Here is a 17,872-nt window from a genome sequence, read left to right as displayed (position 1 = left end):
GCTTTTGTGTTTAGAACATGACTTAAACAGGAGATGCAATCACAGTTAGGATCTAAGTTCTTTAACCTTTACAAGCTCCAACAATAACAAATTCTACTGTTTATTTATGAGCTACATGAATAAATATTTCTTGGATTGACTCAGAATTTCCCACCTTTACATTTTACTGAAGGTCCTTTTTACCAACATTAAGAGGCAGACAAAAATTCCCACTGCACTTGCTCCATACTGTTTGCTCTGCTAAACGTTTTCTATATAAGCTGTCATTTAGTATTCCAGTGTTTTTCATCTCTCTTTAGTTTTGAGTGCTCACTTGACCTCTCCATAGCTTTAAGAACCTTTCCTCCAAGTATGATATAGTTCTACAGTAACCAGACCTCCTCATGTCTGAGACTTGGGTCATAGTGCCTTTATGCTATGTAGAGGCACTCAAATAATAATAATGATAATGAAAAAAGTTTCCCCTCAGCAAAGAACTAACAGTTCAGAGATGAAGCAAAAATCCACAGATAAAAATCAAAAGCCAATAAATATTTTGCCTAAATTCTGACAGGCAATTCTCAGCATATCAGAGCATATTATGCTCCATTTAGCATCACATTGCATTATTTAGGCTACTTTAGTCAACAAGAACTGTTTTAGTCTCACCCGTTCTAACCTAAATATCCACATTTCAAATGCTGTGACCTATTTCCCCTTAAGACACTAAGGCCATACTATTGAACCTTGAGGCACTATCAACTACTTATCACAACAAAAACTCATCACTGCGTACATTTCTCTATTCCAATGCTAGTTTTGCACATAACAGTTCTATTTGGTTTATTTCTACACTGTTCATCTTCTTTGTGGAGTGATGATGTGATCAGTCTAAAGAAATGATAATAAATGCATTGCCTTTATCCACTACACAACAAAAAACATTCTAGGAAAAAAATATCATTGATGTCTTTCAGTTAACCAGCACAGTGTGCACAATTTGGAGGCTTATATTGATGGTCTGTTCCTTTTTGCAGTTACAACCATTTCTCCCTCTAAACACAAAACTTTGTGGCCAAGATTTATTTATTGAGCCACAAACAATAAGGGAAGAAGACACATCTACAACTCTCTAATCATTGGGAACCAGGCTGTTTTTAAAGTGACAAACAAGACACTTGCAAAAGAGTTGTTGCCATGATGCTAGTCACTTGGACAGAATGCCCGCAGAGGCTGTCAAATCCCTGGATGCTTATAAAACCTGAGTGGATTTCAAAACTTCTGAGCAACTTCATCCAAAAACTGCCAGCAACTTACAGGTAACTCTTCCTGAAACCCTTTCAAACTAGGATTACTCTGTGATTCCAGATCATCTTAATGCTGGTTCAAAACTTTCGGTGGTACATCTGTCTGGGCAACACCAACTCTTGCTCTAAGTCAGAATATTCACCTATTACAAAAATGGTTCTAAGGTATGGAGCTCTTTAACATCTCAGCAGTGAAGAACGAAACAAAGAAACAGTTCAGCATCTCAATAATATTGCAATTGTTTGATTCATCCTTGTTAACTCCTGATCAAACAGCAACCCTACTGACTGCTTCTAAAACTTGTTCTTTCTAAATCTCTTTTGCTCTTTTATTTTCTTGCTAGTGCCACTTTGCAACTAACTTTGCTACTGCTTAGTTCACGTTCCTGTTCACTGGCATCAGCCACATCTTTGTAGATTGTGAAGGATCTTGTTCAAACCCTAGAATCACCTTTCTGATCCCACTTCCAACATGATGCACACCAACTCCTCAAAGACTTTTATCTTCTTCCCTGTCTCTTTTGTTTCTTCAAGGCTTGAATCACTTCTGGATATCTTGTTTTGTGTACCTGCTGCTTCTTTTTTATACTGTAGTTACTCTCAATGTCTCAGCTACTGACATCTCCCATGGCCTGGAATGGCCACACAGACACTTCCCTTCTGAGCAAACCTCAATCTCAAGCAACAAGGGATTGGAAGTCTGGCCTGTTAAAGGTAGCATACCTTCTCAGCTAGCTTCTGAGCTCGAAGCTGAAGATCTTGTGCCACATAATCACTAGAACTGCCTTCTTCTATGGAAGCAATGGAAAGCTGGAAATCAGCATTATGCCTGAAGAAAAGAACATACGAAAATTGGGGAAGAAATATATTGAAACGATGAGGAGATTTGACAAATCCAAGCTGACACGGAGTACGGCAAGTCCAGTTGGCAAGCATAACCCAGTCACAGAGATGTGAGAACACACCATGGTCAGAAAAATACATCTGAGGGCTCAGTATGACCTTCGTTCTAACTAATACAGTGCTCAAATACATACACCAAGATTACCAGTTCAGAATAACAAAGGCGATGCTCATGAGTAGTTGCCATTTACCTGCTATTACCATTACACCTCTCAAGCGTGTCATGAAGCAAAAAACCCACAATAACTTCACCCCGAGGTCATTCATATGAAACATTTGCCATTCAAGCATCGCCTATGTTAAAGCAAACATTGCAACTTGCTTGAAAAACAAAAAACAATAGTGGTTTAATTGGATTTGGGCATCGTATAGTTGGGCTGGTACGTTAGCTCAGGGCTTTCTGCGTTTCTTTTTCTCCCGTAAGACCCGTTAAAGCCTCGCACCGACAAGCACAACAGAGATCAGCACGGCAGGGCTAATCGCACACACTACCGTTTTCTGGAGACAGGAACCGCAGAGATGGACTTTATTAAGTTCTCCGGTGGCAAATCCAAAACTTCAGAGAGCTGCATTTAAAATAAAAGCACAAAAAGCTTTTGTGACGCCAGAAAAACCCCGCTCCCTGCAGCCACGAAGCGCTGCGCGCAGTCTCCCCACCGCCCAGCTACGGCGGCAGCCTACCTGGCGGGCGATGCTCCTGCGAAAGGCGCAGGCCGCCATGGCGCCGCCACAGGCGGGAGGTCAGCACCGCCCCTTGACCCACCGCTCCGCCCGCCGAGGGCCGCCCGCCTTTCCGCGAGAGGCGGTGGCTTGGCCGCTCCCCTACTGCGCATGCGCCGAGGGTCAGCGCCGGGCGCTGCCGCCCCTCCTGCTGGTGCCGTCCGTCCGTTAGCGCGGGGCTGGCGAGATGAGCACGCGCTCCCTCTCCAAGGTGAGGGCGGGAGGAATGACGTTGTTTTCCCGCCGGCCGCGCTCCGACGGCGGAGGGCTACGTACGGGCGGAGGGCGGCTGAGGGGAGCCGGGCTGCAGCGCTGCAGCCTCGAGTCTGGTACTTCCTGTGGTGGGGCGGTGATCGCATAGCGCCTTTTTCCCGTGTTTCCCGCTGAGCTGCGATGTGCGACGGGAGCCTTCAGTACCGTGCAGTTACTGCTGTCGGGAGCGAAGGGAGCTGCTTCCAGACCAAGCTCGTATTTAACCCGGAGCAAGAGGATTTCCCTTTCAAACCAGCTGTTGCTTTTATGTATATGAGTAGTGAAGGGTCCTATGTCCATTGTGTCCTACATCTTCCACGTAGCACTTGGCCATCTTACATACTGGGCTCTGCTACGCTGAGTGATGTTTGGAAATACAACACTTGTAAAGCATTCAGAGAGCAGCCTTCCAGCATCTGAGGGGAGGCTATGAGAAAGAAGGGGACAGGCTCTTCAGCGGGGTCTGTGGTGATTGAACAAGGGGAGGTGGTTTCAAACTAAAAGAGGGAGGATTTAGATTGGATATAGAAGTTTTTACAATCAGAGTGTTGAGGCACTGGAGCAGGTTGCCTGGAGATGTGATGAATGCCCCATCCTTGGAGACATTCAAGGCCAAGCCAGATTCAGAGCAACCTGATCTGGCTGTGGATGTCCATGTTCCTTGCAGGGCAGTTGGACTAAATGGCCTTTAAGAACCCCTTCCAACTCAAGCAGTTCTATGATTCCTAGGACTGTTTTTCAGAGGCCAGTATAGGTATTGGTGTTAGAGTTCATATTTGGATCAGAACAGAAATAACATGTCCAGTGTCACCCAACAGACTAGCATCTGTGAGCAATATTGAACGTCATTCAAGCTTTACTTTTACTTGATCACTCTTTTACCATTGGCTGAACTATCTCTGGTTGAGTTCAGTGGTCTTTGTTTATGCAAGTGTCTCTGTTGGGAAATAAACAATTGGATCAGTCTGTTTGTAGACCTTGAACATCTGTGGTTTTTTTTCACTCTTGCTCTAGCACAGTAACCTCACAGAGTTGGGGAATAGTGAGGGGAGACCTCACTATGGTCTTCTAGTACTTGGGAGCTTATAATGGGAGGTGTCTCTGCCTGTAGCAGTGGAGTCAGAACTGGATAATCTTAAAGGTCTCTTCCACTCCAAACCATTCAATGATTTCACGATAATCGGTAGACACCAACTTTTTACACTGATAGTGACAAGGCAAGGGGGAATGGTTTTAAACTAAAAGAGGGGAGATTTAGGTTAGATATTAGGAAGAAATAGTTGAGTGGATTTTGGTTGGATGTAAGGAAAAAGTCTTACAGTGAGGGTGGTGAGGCACTGGAACAGGTTACCCAGAGATGTGGTGGATGCCCCATCCCTAGAGACTTTCAAGGCGAGGCTGGACCAGAACCTTGGCAACCTGATCTAATTGTGATGTCCCTGCTCATTGCAAGGGAGTTGGACTAGATGACCTTTAAAGGTCTTGTCCAACTCTAAGGATTCTATAATTCTAAGAAAGTCTTTACTCAGAGGGTAGTGAGATACCGGCACAAGCTGTCCAGAGAAACTGTGGTGCCCCATCCCTGGAGGCATTCAAGACCAGGTTGGATGGAGCCCTGGGCAGCCTGAGCTGGTGGGTGATGACTCTGCTCATGGCAGGGGGTTGGAACTGGGTGGACTTTAAGATCCCTTCTAACCCAAGCCATTCTGTGATTTTATGATTCTGTGATCTTTTCTGAATTGGGATGAACTTGGCCTCTGTAGATGAGAGGTATCATTGGCTTCTGTAAGTGACTGCATTATTCTGGATCACCTCCATTCATCCCAGCCTCTTGCTTTATTTTATTTCTAACTGAACCTTTAATGGGAAAACTCCATTGATATGTCCCTGTAGAATCATTTCATCTTATTTTTAAGCTTATTGAATGAAGGTGCATGAGAAGTTCGAGGATTCCTTTCTTGCTGCTCTACCTGTTGGATGAGTTGAAGAACGTAATTGAAAGGTGAACAGGTTCCTCACAGAGAGACTGGGATACTGCATCCACTGCTTTTCCATCTTGAAACAGGAAAATAAAGTACAATAAACAAATTGGTATCCATAGGATGCTGGCAGTTCATTTCTACTTGTTGGTTTAGTGAAGCACTAAGGTTAGCAGGGAGCAAAGTGGCCTCAGGAGTCAGATTGATGCTGATTTTGAAGTTTTTATTTTTCTTGCTATTCTCCAGGGCTGCTTTGTTTTTAAACCAAGTCCCAAGAGGAGAAAGGTGTCTCGAACAACAGGTTAGTACGCTTTGGTATATGTTGTTGTGCTTTGAGGGGGTTAATCCTGGAAGCTTCTGTCCTGGTTGAATTCTTTCATGGCTATGTGAATTGCTCCTTGATGTCAATATTGGTGAAAATTCACTTCTTCAGACATACCCAAGCAAGTAGTTGATTAATGTAATTTGTTTTTCATCTTGAGCCACCAAGATTGTATAGCTAGCTTTATCTTTGCTCTTTTTTTTTTTTTTTTTAACAAGGGAACTCATTTCTATGCTACCTCAAATTATTTCCTGACTGAGAAATGACTGAAGACTACAAATGGGCCGCTTAAAGCTATGGGATTCAGAAATTCATTCCATTTGTAGTTCTTATACTATTGTCAGTAGTTTATTTCTTTTCCTCAATAACCTTAAGCAAAAGCCACATGTGGACATCCCATGTACTTTCTTGTATTTTTCTCCAACCCAAAATGTGTTTATATAAAGTCTCTTGTCACTTGTGAAAGACTGAATGGGATTGAGTCTTATTGGAACCGTAAATAAGTTGTTGAAGAGTGGCTCAGGGAAATTGCTGTTCTTATTCCTGGATTCAAAGCTTTTTGATCTTTCCTGGCAGCACCAGAGCTGTCAAGGAGTGTGACAATTTGTGTATTAAAAAAAAAGGAAGGGAAAATAGTATGGGCAGACTTCTGGAAATCACCACAGGTTCGTTTATTACCAGAGGGACTTAAAACAACACCTGCTTCAAAATTAATCCCAAGTTATTTTTTTTCTACAAGGGTTGGCACACCTGTGCCTCATGAAATGAGAGGTAGAGGAATATAATCCAGTCTCTCATTCCAAGTCATTGCGAGGTGAATACACTAACAACCCAGACCTATGCACTCAAAACCACATTGGAATTTTATGATTTATGGAATATGAGGTTTCTGTTTTTGCAAGATTTGTAATACTTGGGTAAATCCTCCTAAACATGTTCCAGTTAGCACATACTTTGTCACCAAAAAATGAATTTGACCTAAGAGAGAAGCAGAAGTGAGCTGCTGTGCCACTAACAGCTGTTGATGAGAACACATAGCTTAGCTGTGCATGTGATGAATTTGGAAACCGAAGCTTGTAAAATGTGAAGTTTCAATTGTGGTTGATAATAATCTTTGACCTTGCACGTGTTTGGCCTTTTTTACATGTTTGCACCTATAATTTGAGTTTTGGTAGTACAGAAAGAATATTAAGCTTTGGCATAATAACAAAAACACGGTGGCTAGATTCTCTTCAAAAGAATAAGGCTTCTGCTATCAAAGTGTGTTGTGTATTGAAGTCATTTTTCTTAGGGATGTAAATCAGCTGTTAGTTTAGGGGAGCCTAGGAAAATGGAGGATTAGGCATCAATCTCATTCATCATTGGGCTTTTAATTATTTTGAAGATTGGATATGCTCATCACATGGTTCTTTAGAGATCAGACCACAGCTGATGCTCTGCTGAATGATGGGAAATGGACCTTGTAAAATTTTATTTAAACATCTTTAGAAAGAAACTTACCTTTCACTATAAGACAATATTAAAGATAATAGACTGCTTACTTCACCTTCAGTCTTTGTGTTCTTCCAAGTAGTGCTAGAGAAGCCTTAAAGGCTGCACCAAGCTTGTAAATAGATGCTGAGAGTGGGATGGGCCCTATTTTACTTTATTTCTTTCATTTTTAAGGGAAATGTAGACTATGTGAAGGTGGTAGAAAAAAAAATTGCCAAGAGGGATGTCACTCAGTTTTACTAGTTTCTATTCAATCTCAGATTATATTTTTGGCTCTGCCTTTCTTGCTGGCAGCTGGTGGAGAGTTTCTGTACTCAGATTTGTGAAGCAGAGGAGCACCTGGGGAACCAGATGCATTTCAGAAATGTGCCAAGACACTTACCAAAAAAGGATCTGATTTCTGAAGGCTTGAAGGTCTTCTAGATCAATCTTGGACATTTTGTTTCTCCTTTCTATAAGCAGCATGTACAGAAATGAGAGGCAATTTGGAGATGAGGTCTGGTTTGAGCTTAAAGGTTATGTTGGCATAGTTATGTTAGTTAAGGTTATGGATTAAAAATAATGATAATAATCTATATTTCGTGTAACCTAACAGTTCTTTCCCAGTATTCTGCTGTATTTTGGAAATTGGTATTAACTGAGTTATCGTGGGAGAGCAGAAAGGATCTTTGACGTATTTTTGCAAGCGTTTGTGCTTCATATCTGACTGCAGTAGTGATGGAAGGTAGAATATTTAAAGGGGGAAGCTGACCCACAAAATTTTCTGAAAGAAGGGAAAGACTTTATTTATTTATTTATTTTGTAAAATAACAATAACAGCTTTTTGCTTTACTTCAGCCTTTAGGTATCTGGGACTTGAGGTGGAAGCCTCTTCTACTTTTGCCTCTATAGTTGGGCAGTACATTCTGCCTATTTCTTCCCTCATTCAGCAAGATACCAGCAGTTAGTTAACTAGCTAAGATAACCAGCTAAGCTCCCTTACATGTTTATATATTTGTATGTATTTATATATAAAAAGATATTCTTGCTTCAGTTGAGTCCTTTGTTTTCTTCTCAGCAAAGAATGTTTTGCCTTGATAATCTCATCTGCGCTTGTGTTTACTTTCTAGCTGACTATTTCAGAGAAGGAAACAGTGATTTGGAGGACAGTGAGCTACGGTTTGCTACTTGCCAGTCATTACAGAAACAGGTCAAATCAGAAACAGAGGTGAGTCTTGCACCTGATATGAAATCAGCATTTTGCATTAATGACAGTTCTGCTTACTTCTTTTTTTGTTTTTTTATTTTTATATTTTTTTCATGCTTGAATAAACAATTTATTAAAACAATAAAAGAGCCAGAAATATAGACACAGGATATAATAAATATAGAAAATACATCAATTACACATTACTTCTGATCAGCACTACATGCTTTTGAGGCTTCAAGCTGCTTCTTCTAAGTTTCTGTTTTTACTAATTGAACTTATTAATTCCTGGCGTAATTTTGTTTTTTTTTTTTTCCTACCGCCAATTCAGTTGTGTGCTTGTCAGCCCCCTAAGGATTTTAAGCTCCTTGTGTCCTGAGTGTTACAGAGCCCAGCAGCTCAAGATTCACAATGGATTTATGTGAATATAACTGTATGGGTGTCATATATTGAACAACACAGCTGTACACTTAGTCTATTAAATTACTATGGACTATGTCAGTGGGTTTGTCTGGTGGGGATGGGAGTTAATTTCATACTGAACTGTGGCCTCCTAATTGTGTGTTAGATGGCATGCTGTTGTGTTTGAATAGCCAGCTGGCTTGTATTAGAGTATTAATAATTGCTTCCGTACAGCAGGGATTTCCTCCTCTATTTGATGTCAAGGATTCTGGGCAAGAATTCCATATTCCTCTGCCTACTATTGGGCACTGAACGTTGAGGGTTTTTTTTCCCAAAGTTTGTTTTGGGATATACAGTAGTAGCCAGCTGGATGAAGCTTACAATTTAGACCCTTAGGCTAAACTCATAAATTCCTCTAGTTCTCTGTCTGCTGTTCCACAATCCACCTTGCTTTGACTAGTCAGCACCCTTTTCAAACTGTAACTAACCACAGTGTGCAGAGCAGTGCACAATGTCACAGTGCTTATTACAGAGCATACACAGAGGCTTCTGGAGGTGTATTTGGCATCTACCTGCCATCTGCTTCAGCTTGACAGGTTAGCCACCAGCACTAGCAGAAAGAAACTGCCTTGTCAGTTGCACAGTGGAATTACAGGGGAAAAAACATGCTGTAGCCCCTTCTGGAAGACCTTTTCTTAAGTCTTCTTTGTTTGACACAGTGTTGTCAAGGGTTTTGAAACAGTGCTTCTAGGTAGCAAAGGTGGCTGCAGGGTTTTCAGGTCAGTGAGGATTTTTTCCTAGTGCTCTGTAAAGATATGCCTCAGAATGGCCATCATGGTAAAAAGCTTCCCTTAAATATGTAGAAGCACAGAGCCATCTGAAAAATCATAATTATTTCAAGTCCCAAATCTCCTACCATTGTTATCTATGAAAGAGTGTCTCTTTCTTTTCTTTCTCTTCCTGGTAGAAGACACTTCATCCTAAGCTGACAAATTGATGTGGGCTTTGCCTTAGTTTGATTAGTTTGATTAACCAAAAGGCAGATTGCCTGCAGTTATTTTTGCTGCTATACATAAAATGTTATTCATCAAGCTTCTGAGGTCTCTGTAATGTTTCCCACTGAGTTCTGAATTACTATCCTTTTATCCCACTCTTGAAAAACTTGGAGGTGATAATTGTTTCTATATGGATAATTGTGATAATTCAGTTTGGAAGATGTTCAGTGTGAGTTAAATTTCTCTCTCTTTACTATGAGGGTGGTGAGGTGCTGGAACAGGCTGCCCAGAGAGGTTGTGGATGCCCCATCCCTGGAGGTGTTCAAGGCCAGATTGGTTGGGGCCCTGGGCAGCCTGGTCTAGTATTGAATGTGGAGGTTGGTGGCCCTGCATGTGGCAGGGGTTTGGAGTTTCGTGATCCTTGAGGTCCTTTCCAACCCTGGCCATTCTGTGAGCTGCTGCTCTATGTAGCATCACTTGTGAAGTCAGACGAGGTAGCTAAGAGTTTTACCCAGTCGAGATTTTATTTCTTCAGTAACTCTGGTGTAGTAAACCTTATCCATGGTAGAATTTTGGATAGCTGGTGTGGACTTATATTCTGGGGATTCTAGTGTGCTATGGAAGCCTAGCAGGAAATTGACCAAAGTTTTTGCCAGGGTACTGCTACCTGAATGATTTGTTGGGAGGCTCTGTGCTTGTGCTGGTGTTTTTCCAGTTCTCTGGTTTCTAATGGAGGTATTGAATACTGCAGAGGATACCTGGGAATACCTCCAAGTACTTTGTTGAGCAGCCCTCAGCCTTTGTGTCTATCATAAACTGGGCTGCAGTGGTGGCATTTGGTGCTGACATCCTTTTAGGCTTCTCACATCACAAAAAGCTGGTAAAAGCACTGTACTCCCTTTTAGATTTATGGAATGTGTATTTTTGACCTCTTCTGTTCCAGTGTTGCAGGCTGTCTTGATTTTAACCACTGCTTTTAACAGTGTCTTGCAAATGTTGTTATACATCAAGGGCTTTCAGAAACATTCACTTCTTCAAAGGTGACAAATTTCAGGCGTACTTCAAGGATCCACATTAGAAACACAAATCCCAAGTGCAGGGCTGTAACATGGTTATTTTAGAGCTGTAAGGTGCAAATAAAGGTTTTCAGTCTCTGGTTAGTATTGTAATAGTGATTGAACTTCCAGTTCAATTTTTCATCTTGTTTTCGAATTTTCCAGAGTAAGCAGTGTCATGCAAGTAAATGAGCTGGTTGCCTGAGATGCAGAGCAGACTAATATACTTAGTGGAAATTACCAGAATAGTGCAAATAACAAAGTTATTTTGACAAAAAGCAAAACAAAACCCTATGGATTTAAGAAAGCTATGTAAATATGTAGTACTATGGCAGTCTGAATTCCATCTTCACAGTGTGCAGTAGGAGAAATAATAGAAACTGTAACCATGCAACGTGAGGACTCAGAATCTTGTTAGATTGGCTCAGTGAAAACCTGGGCAGTAACAATCAGAAGCTCATGGTGTGTTGGATATGAAAGATGATGCTCTGAGGATTGTTGTGGGATCTATGGTAACATAGGAATTAGTGTGACGCTGTTATAAAGCTGATGGCACGAACTCATCTTTTTAAAATGTCATGCTGCAATTTCCCCTCAGTTACCATATAATTTATCTGGTATGAGCTGAGGCAGACAGTCAATATCAAAAAGGTCAGAATATTTTTGAATAAGTAGAGGATGAAAAGGCTTTTGTGTACTCTCTTACCAGTTTATCAGCCCTTTACAAGGAGTGCACCAGGAACTCTTGTCTGTAGTTGAAATGGAACTCAGGGTTTTGTGCAGGCATGGTGTGCAGCATCCTGGAGATGTGGTTTTGCCTGTCTTAGTAGCTTCCTCAGCTTGAGCCAACCTTTGTGACTTCGTTTGAAATCAAGTTCACAGCTGTGTGTGTCACTTCTTGTTCCTAAGAAAAAACCACTAGTGCTACTCCAGATGTAACACTGGAGTTTTCAGGAGCAAACTGATACAGGAAAAGGGTAGGAAAATAAGGATATTCTGGTGTTTCCACATTTGTATAGATTAAATTCTTTTTGTCTCCTTACAGCAAATAGAGGAAGAATTGAATGAACAGTTATTTGATAACCTAGTGAGTTTTTTGAGGCGGTCTCATTCTGCATTCCAAGAGAAGACAACAGAATGGACGTGGCGGACGAAGTCCAGAGAAATCCCTACTGCGGCTCTTGTCTTAGGTAACTTCTTAAAGATGCATTCTGTTATGTCCATCTGCACTCTTACAGAGCCTTGACATTGATACAGAGATCAAAGAGAATCATTTCACTTATTTACAGCAATCAGTGCAGGCCAGGTCAGCTTCAGGAATGTTAACAGAAGAGATTGCGCTGGGAGAAGGAAGCAAGAGTTGACCTGCTTCCATTTTTGTCTGTATGCTTAGTACCTTAGTGCAATAAATCTGCTTCTTCCTTGGAGGTTCATCTTAGGCAACCAGTCGTGATTTGGGTTTTTTTCATGATGCAATAGAGATGCTTTGATTCTATCCCATATCTGGCACTAATTTCCTTGGTGGTTTCTATGACTAATCCCTGTAGCACGGAATTATGCAGCTTCTGTATTTCTGATATATGTTAATGAATTGACTGTTGCAGAGCATCTCTACATGTAGGAAAGCAGCATCTTTATCTTGGAAAAGGAGCAGAGGGTGAGAAAAATAGCCGAAGGCCTTATGACTGAAGTTAGTGAGGTTCTGAAGTCATTGTTTTTTTTTCCCCTTTCAAATGGTTGTAACTGTAAACCTAAACCTGGTTCAGGGCAACCTGATAATGTTTTTGTTGGTTCATAAACCTGTGCCACAGATGTATCATATCAACACTAACAAAGAATGGAAGCTTAGTCTGCTTTTGGAACTAGGAGGAAGTGAGAAGTTCCTTCTCTGAATATTTCTGTGGAAAAGAAGCTATGATTTGCCCTCTGGAGACTCCCCTTCCCCGTCCCCTTCCCCTATCCTTTTTTTTTGTCTAAAGATGTTAACAAAGGCAGTAAATGTTGAGTAGGTCATAATTAATTCAGACAGTAGTTCATAAAAACTCACAGCAATTTCCCTACTTGCATAAATCCCGTGTGGATTCAGGTCTCGGGGGTCTGCATTGCTGCTCTCCTAGAGAAAGTGAATTTCATCTTTTTATCTGTGGGATTAGTTGCCTGTGGATGTCTTTGAGGTTATGAGTGGCAGGGAAATTAGAAAACCAATCCTATTCCCTGCAGGTTTGCAGCTTTGAGAAATCTTTCATTAAAAGTAAGGAAAAATTCTCCATTAGGCATCTTTACAGCTCTCTGTTCCTTTCAGCTGACTGGTATTAATATGTTTGTTCAGTCTTGTGCTGTTTTTTCATCTGTCCTCACAGATGAAGTGATGCTTTTCATTCCTTTCTTGAATATTTGTGTTATCTCCTGGTTATTTTTGATCTGCAGTGCAGTTTATCATTCAGTCACCATGGTCACAAGTCACAGGAAATATGCACTTAAATCATCTTTCTTTTAGGTGTGAATGTTACAGATCACGACTTCACCTTTAGAAGTCTCTCAGAAGTCCTTCGGAATAATGTCACTCCTTACATAGCGTTGCTGGAAGCCAAAGATTGCCCAGGTAAATACTGCAACAGCTTTGCTTCTTCATCTGAATAATCTGTCAATTAATTAGTAATTCTAGTTTTAGTCCCAGATGTAAGAATATTGAGATGGAGAGATTTTGAACACCTTCAAAAGATTTGTTCAATCCCATGATAATACAGCAGGAATTCCTACTGTGCTTTAAGATGTCTAGTTCTGTTTCAGACAGTGAAGATTGAAATGCTGTTTAGTTGTAGCATGAATGTTGAGAGCATGCTGCTTAGCGTAGTGCATGGTAATACTGTAGGTTGGCTTTCCTCTGGTTTGAGCAGTTGATGTATAGATGCATTCCACTTTTAAATGCTTACACTCACATTATTGCAGCAAAGAAATGGGTAGAAACAAATCTGTCCCGCTCCTTATTTGAATATAAAATATTATTTAAATGAAAAGATTTAAATAACACATGGCAGTATCCCCACATCTATTGGTGGCCTTCTAGCTTATTTTTTTTAGGTCATTCTGACAGCAGGTGTGAAGTTTAAGAAAGGGGCCACATCTTAGTGTGAATTATTGCTGTTTAGGTAGAAAAGTCAAAAATAAAACATTGGGGAGTTTCTTAGAGCATGAGTTGAGGAAGTGCTAAGGATGTAGGCCACTAACCAAATGTCTTTATCGTATTTCTAAAAAAATGTGAAGGCATAAAAAATCTGATGCAGAAGCTGTTGGGACAGCTGATGAACTGCTGTATAGATGTGGGCTCATCAGAAGAGGAGGACTATGAACAGGTTTCTCGTACTAGAGTACGTTGTTCGATGACTTCTCTTATCAACTGGTATGAGAGTGCAACAAAGGTAGGATTTTTTTGTGTCATTTACAAAAATGTCTGACCTTTATATTCGTTAAAAGAAGGAAACTGAATACCTCAAAATTATATGCAGTAGTGAAAAAATGCAGAAGGTAAACTTTTCATCTAATGCTAAGAAACAGCTGAGATTGAGGAGATTCGATATAAGTCTGTAATATGTGTAACAGATGCAGAGTTCATTGCTGATGAGGCGTGAATGTCAGAATTCTGGAAAAAAATAGGTATACTGCTATTTTATAATATGTTTACTTGGGAGCCAGAAGCTTAAAATGCAATATCAACTTCATGCTAGGTGCTTTACTCCCAGAAGTGCTGGGATGTTTATTAAAATAAAACTTCAAGAGAGAATAGCCCTCTAGGGGAAAGACACCACACTGCCCGGTGTGGCACTGTGTCATCTGCAACCCATACTACAGTGAAAAGCAATGACAAACAACTTTCTAAATGTTTTTTATCCTTGAATTTAATAAAGCTATTTATGTTTTATTCAAGCTTTTTTTTTTCTGTCTTGAATGAAAGCTAGAAGTGATTTTTATGAGCAGCGTGTTAAGTAAAAGTTTCATGACTGAACACTCTTTTTTTGCTGTATAAATATATAGAGAATGGGCAGCTTCCATGTCCCCAGCTAAAATGTTCCACCGTCTCAGCAGAGCATTACTGATTCTGTGCCCCAGAATTGTCTTTGTCTTTAATGGCATATAGAATCATAGAATCATAGAATAGTTCAGGTTGGAAAAGACCTTACAGATCATCAAGTCCAACCACAACCTAACCATACTACCCTAACTAACAACTCTCTGCTAAATCATGTTCCTGAGCACCACATCCAAATGGTTTTTAAACACATCCAGGGATGGTGACTCAACCATCTCCCTGGGGAGCCTAATCCAGGGCTTAACAACACTTTCTATAAAGAAGTTTTTCCTGATATCCAACCTAAACTTACCCTGACGCAACTTAAGGCCATTTCCCCACATCCTGTCACCAGTGAGAAGAGACCAACTCCCCTCTCAGAGTAAGCACCTTTCATGTATTTGGAGAGAGCAAAGAGATCTCCCCTCAGCCTCCTTTTCCCCAGACTAAACAGCCCCAGTTCCATTGTTTCTCCTTAGTTTGTATATTCTTTGCCTTTCCTGCTCTGCATAACAGAAGGAAGGAAAATTGGAGTTATTGATGCTTCTAATAAATACAGTTGTATCAAAAAAGTCGGTTGTGTCACTTTGGAACATTACATTACTGTAGATGTGGGATTCAGTCTTTTTTATTTGTTTGCCTTCTGTTTATTAATGTGCAACCAATGACTTTAAAGAGAACAGATTCTGAGACTCCAGGCAAAAAAAGAACATCTTCCAGACACTGGCAGTCTCCTCCAGTTGTTGTTATCTTCAAAGACATGGAAAGTTTCACCACGAAAGTACTTCAGGACTTTGTGGTTATCAGCAGGTAATGTCATGAGTTTTGCTCTTCCACTCCGTTACTCGTTTTCTATTTGCAGCTGATCAGAAGTGTAAAAATGAGGGAATATCACCAGCCCCCGCTGGTAGCAGTTGGAGCAGATTTTGATGCTGCTTATTTGAAGTGCTGATTGAGCTGTCAGTGACAGACTACTTCAGGTGCATCTGTGCTTTTGCCCTTTCTTAGTGCTGTTTTCCTTAAAATCATCTCCTGCATTGCAATAATTAGCCCCACAGTTCTCCAAAAAGAGCACCCTGGCTGAAAGTGCAGTTACAGCAGGATCAGAGCCACAGTTGTAGAGTTAATGCAGTTACAGCATGCACGTCTGATGTCACCTCTAAACAAGGCTATGCAAGTTCACTTGCTGTGAGACCCACAATAAAATTGTTTTCTACTTCAAATCTGGCAGATGGGTTCTCTGGGGAACGTTTCAAGAAGTAAAATCAGAAATCACAATTATCTCGAAATAATTGGCTGAAAGGCAGTGGGAAATGAGGTTTAATTGTTTCTTAAGTGCTGTGCTCTATTTTGCTTTTTGTGGCAAGGATAAATACCTCATTATGAGCATGTGGGGTGCAGATGAAGTGAAGTTTGTCTGTCACAGCCTACTAGTTGCACATAGACTTTTAAAACAGACCATGTTTCAAAAAATTTCACAGCTGTTTTTATGACTAGGAGTTGGCTTGATTAAAGCAGAAGAGAAGAGGAATAAAATGAAAGCTGGAAAGAGTTACACAATACTTTTAAAAAGATCTTTGGGTGAATTGTAGAACTCAGATTTATTCTCAGCATTTGTCTTAAACATGTCAGTTTAATAATTAAGGTGAAGTGGGTAAATAAGAGAGTCTTCTGATTTGTTAATCACAATATTAAATTTCTCTCGCTGTTGAAATTCTTTTAGGTTGCAAATAGTGGGCAGTAATATGTAAAGTTTTGTTTTTGTATTTAAGTTTATAGCAAGGAGGTGGTTGTGGGGGTGTCAGCTGAAACACTAAGGTCAATAAGTGGCTATAGTAAAAGACAATAAAAAAATGAATAAATTGTCAAATTTAACCTGGAAGTGATTTAAGATAGCAGCATTTGTGTTCCCTTGAAACTCCAATTAAAAAAAGGAATATAATGATAAAATAATACTGCAAATATTGTATTTGGTATGAATAGTTGTATGCTGTTCCCAGTGAATGCAGCTCTCAGTCCTAACAGGGACTGGGCTAACAGGGTATACCAAAAAAAACCATCTGAAGAGGAAGATTGAATCTGGAGAGGCTGAAATTCTTTTTCAAGTGCAATGGGAACATAGAACTTCAGAGGGATTTCAACTGTATTGTTCAGTTATTAAATACTGTAAAATCTGTAGATGTTCTTGAGACTGTTGGCTGCTCAAAGTCTCTTCTCATTTTTCTTTATTTCTCTGCAAAAAAAATTAAGTGCTAACATTTAGTTCTCTGAATGGGTCGGTACAATACTGAAATGGAAAAGATGCTTTTTATGCTGCTTCCTGAAATTTGAATCCTAAAATATAATTTAATTTTGTTTTTTGTTTTAGGGCTTTAAGTAGCTTCCTTTTGTGTTTTTTCTCCTTGTACTGCACATCAAAACTTCTGTTTTTTTTCTTTATTGCAGCTAAGTCATATGAGGTCAGTGCTGTGGTAGGAACATAATGTGTTTATTTCATGAGTTTCTGTAATGTGACTGTTAAGTTGTTGTTTTTTCTCCCCTCCTTCCCATAGTCAGCATATTGGTGAATTTCCTCTTGTACTGATTTTTGGAATCGCTACATCTCCAATGATTATCCACAGCTTACTTCCTCACTCTGTTTCCTCTCTGCTGTGCATAGAGCTTTTCCAGTCCCTTTCCTGTAAGGACCACCTATCTACTATAATTGACAAGGTAATTCCCTTTCTGAATAGGAAGAATGTACGTATTCAAGCACAGTGAACATATGCATACAACTTTGTCTAAAGCTTTTGAAATGGAATCTGTTCCTGAGAGATGTGAATTTTGGATATTTCTATCCATAACTGCAGAGTAGCTTATTTGTACTAAGAGCTTCCTCCCTAAGTTGAGACACACCTGCTTTCATTTTTGATTTAAACTGGCATCTGTGCATACTTGCTTGGGCTATTACTTTGACCTTCCCACCTCTTTAGGGAACAGTAGTGCTTTGATCCGAGTTTCACTTTGTTTAGATAAGGATAGCCCTAAAAACAGAAAAACTCAGTTCAGCTTGAATTCCACAGTCTGTAAAAAGTTAATAGAGTTGTCCAAGTGGTCAGTTCAAATAAGCACTCTACTTATGTGATCTTGCGTGTACTCTTTTGGTCAGGATTTCTAAAGTTGCTGTTTTATGTGCTGAAAATAGTAGTATCCCCAGTTGTTACAGCAATCTGCTT

The 17,872-nt window shown here is 40.2% G+C and overlaps 2 protein-coding genes across 4 annotated transcripts in view; one reads left to right on the top strand and one right to left on the bottom strand.

Annotated features, from left to right (window-relative positions):
• Positions 1–3,000, bottom strand: part of RARS2 (arginyl-tRNA synthetase 2, mitochondrial) — a 31,934-nt gene extending 28,934 nt beyond the window's left edge. Inside the window, exons 1-3 of the mRNA XM_031610895.2 lie at positions 2,871–3,000; positions 2,682–2,755; positions 2,010–2,115 (exon numbers count right to left, since the gene is read on the bottom strand). Of these exons, the coding sequence (XP_031466755.2) occupies positions 2,010–2,115; positions 2,682–2,755; positions 2,871–2,909 (219 nt within the window). The 5' untranslated portion in view covers positions 2,910–3,000. The remainder of the gene's footprint in view (positions 1–2,009; positions 2,116–2,681; positions 2,756–2,870) is intronic.
• Positions 3,001–3,004: 4 nt separating this feature from the next.
• Positions 3,005–17,872, top strand: part of ORC3 (origin recognition complex subunit 3) — a 37,958-nt gene continuing 23,090 nt past the window's right edge. For 2 of the 3 annotated variants that reach the window (XM_031610894.2, XM_031610893.2), the window contains exons 1-8: positions 3,005–3,120; positions 5,387–5,441; positions 8,063–8,160; positions 11,637–11,781; positions 13,089–13,193; positions 13,856–14,010; positions 15,334–15,467; positions 17,210–17,369. In XM_031610894.2, coding sequence (XP_031466754.2) covers positions 3,097–3,120; positions 5,387–5,441; positions 8,063–8,160; positions 11,637–11,781; positions 13,089–13,193; positions 13,856–14,010; positions 15,334–15,467; positions 17,210–17,369 — 876 coding nt within the window. In that variant the 5' untranslated portion in view covers positions 3,005–3,096. Of the gene's footprint in view, positions 3,121–4,722; positions 4,794–5,386; positions 5,442–8,062; positions 8,161–11,636; positions 11,782–13,088; positions 13,194–13,855; positions 14,011–15,333; positions 15,468–17,209; positions 17,370–17,872 lie in introns of those variants that run through there. The other variant, XM_090136029.1, reaches the window with a different exon arrangement.

The sequence above is a fragment of the Phasianus colchicus genome, chromosome 2 (assembly GCF_987193195.1).
Source record: "Phasianus colchicus chromosome 2, bPhaCol1.hap1.1, whole genome shotgun sequence".
Classification (NCBI taxonomy): domain Eukaryota; kingdom Metazoa; phylum Chordata; class Aves; order Galliformes; family Phasianidae; genus Phasianus; species Phasianus colchicus.
The sequence above is the reverse complement of the archived record's forward strand: the minus strand, read 5'-3'. Positions and strand labels throughout refer to the sequence as shown.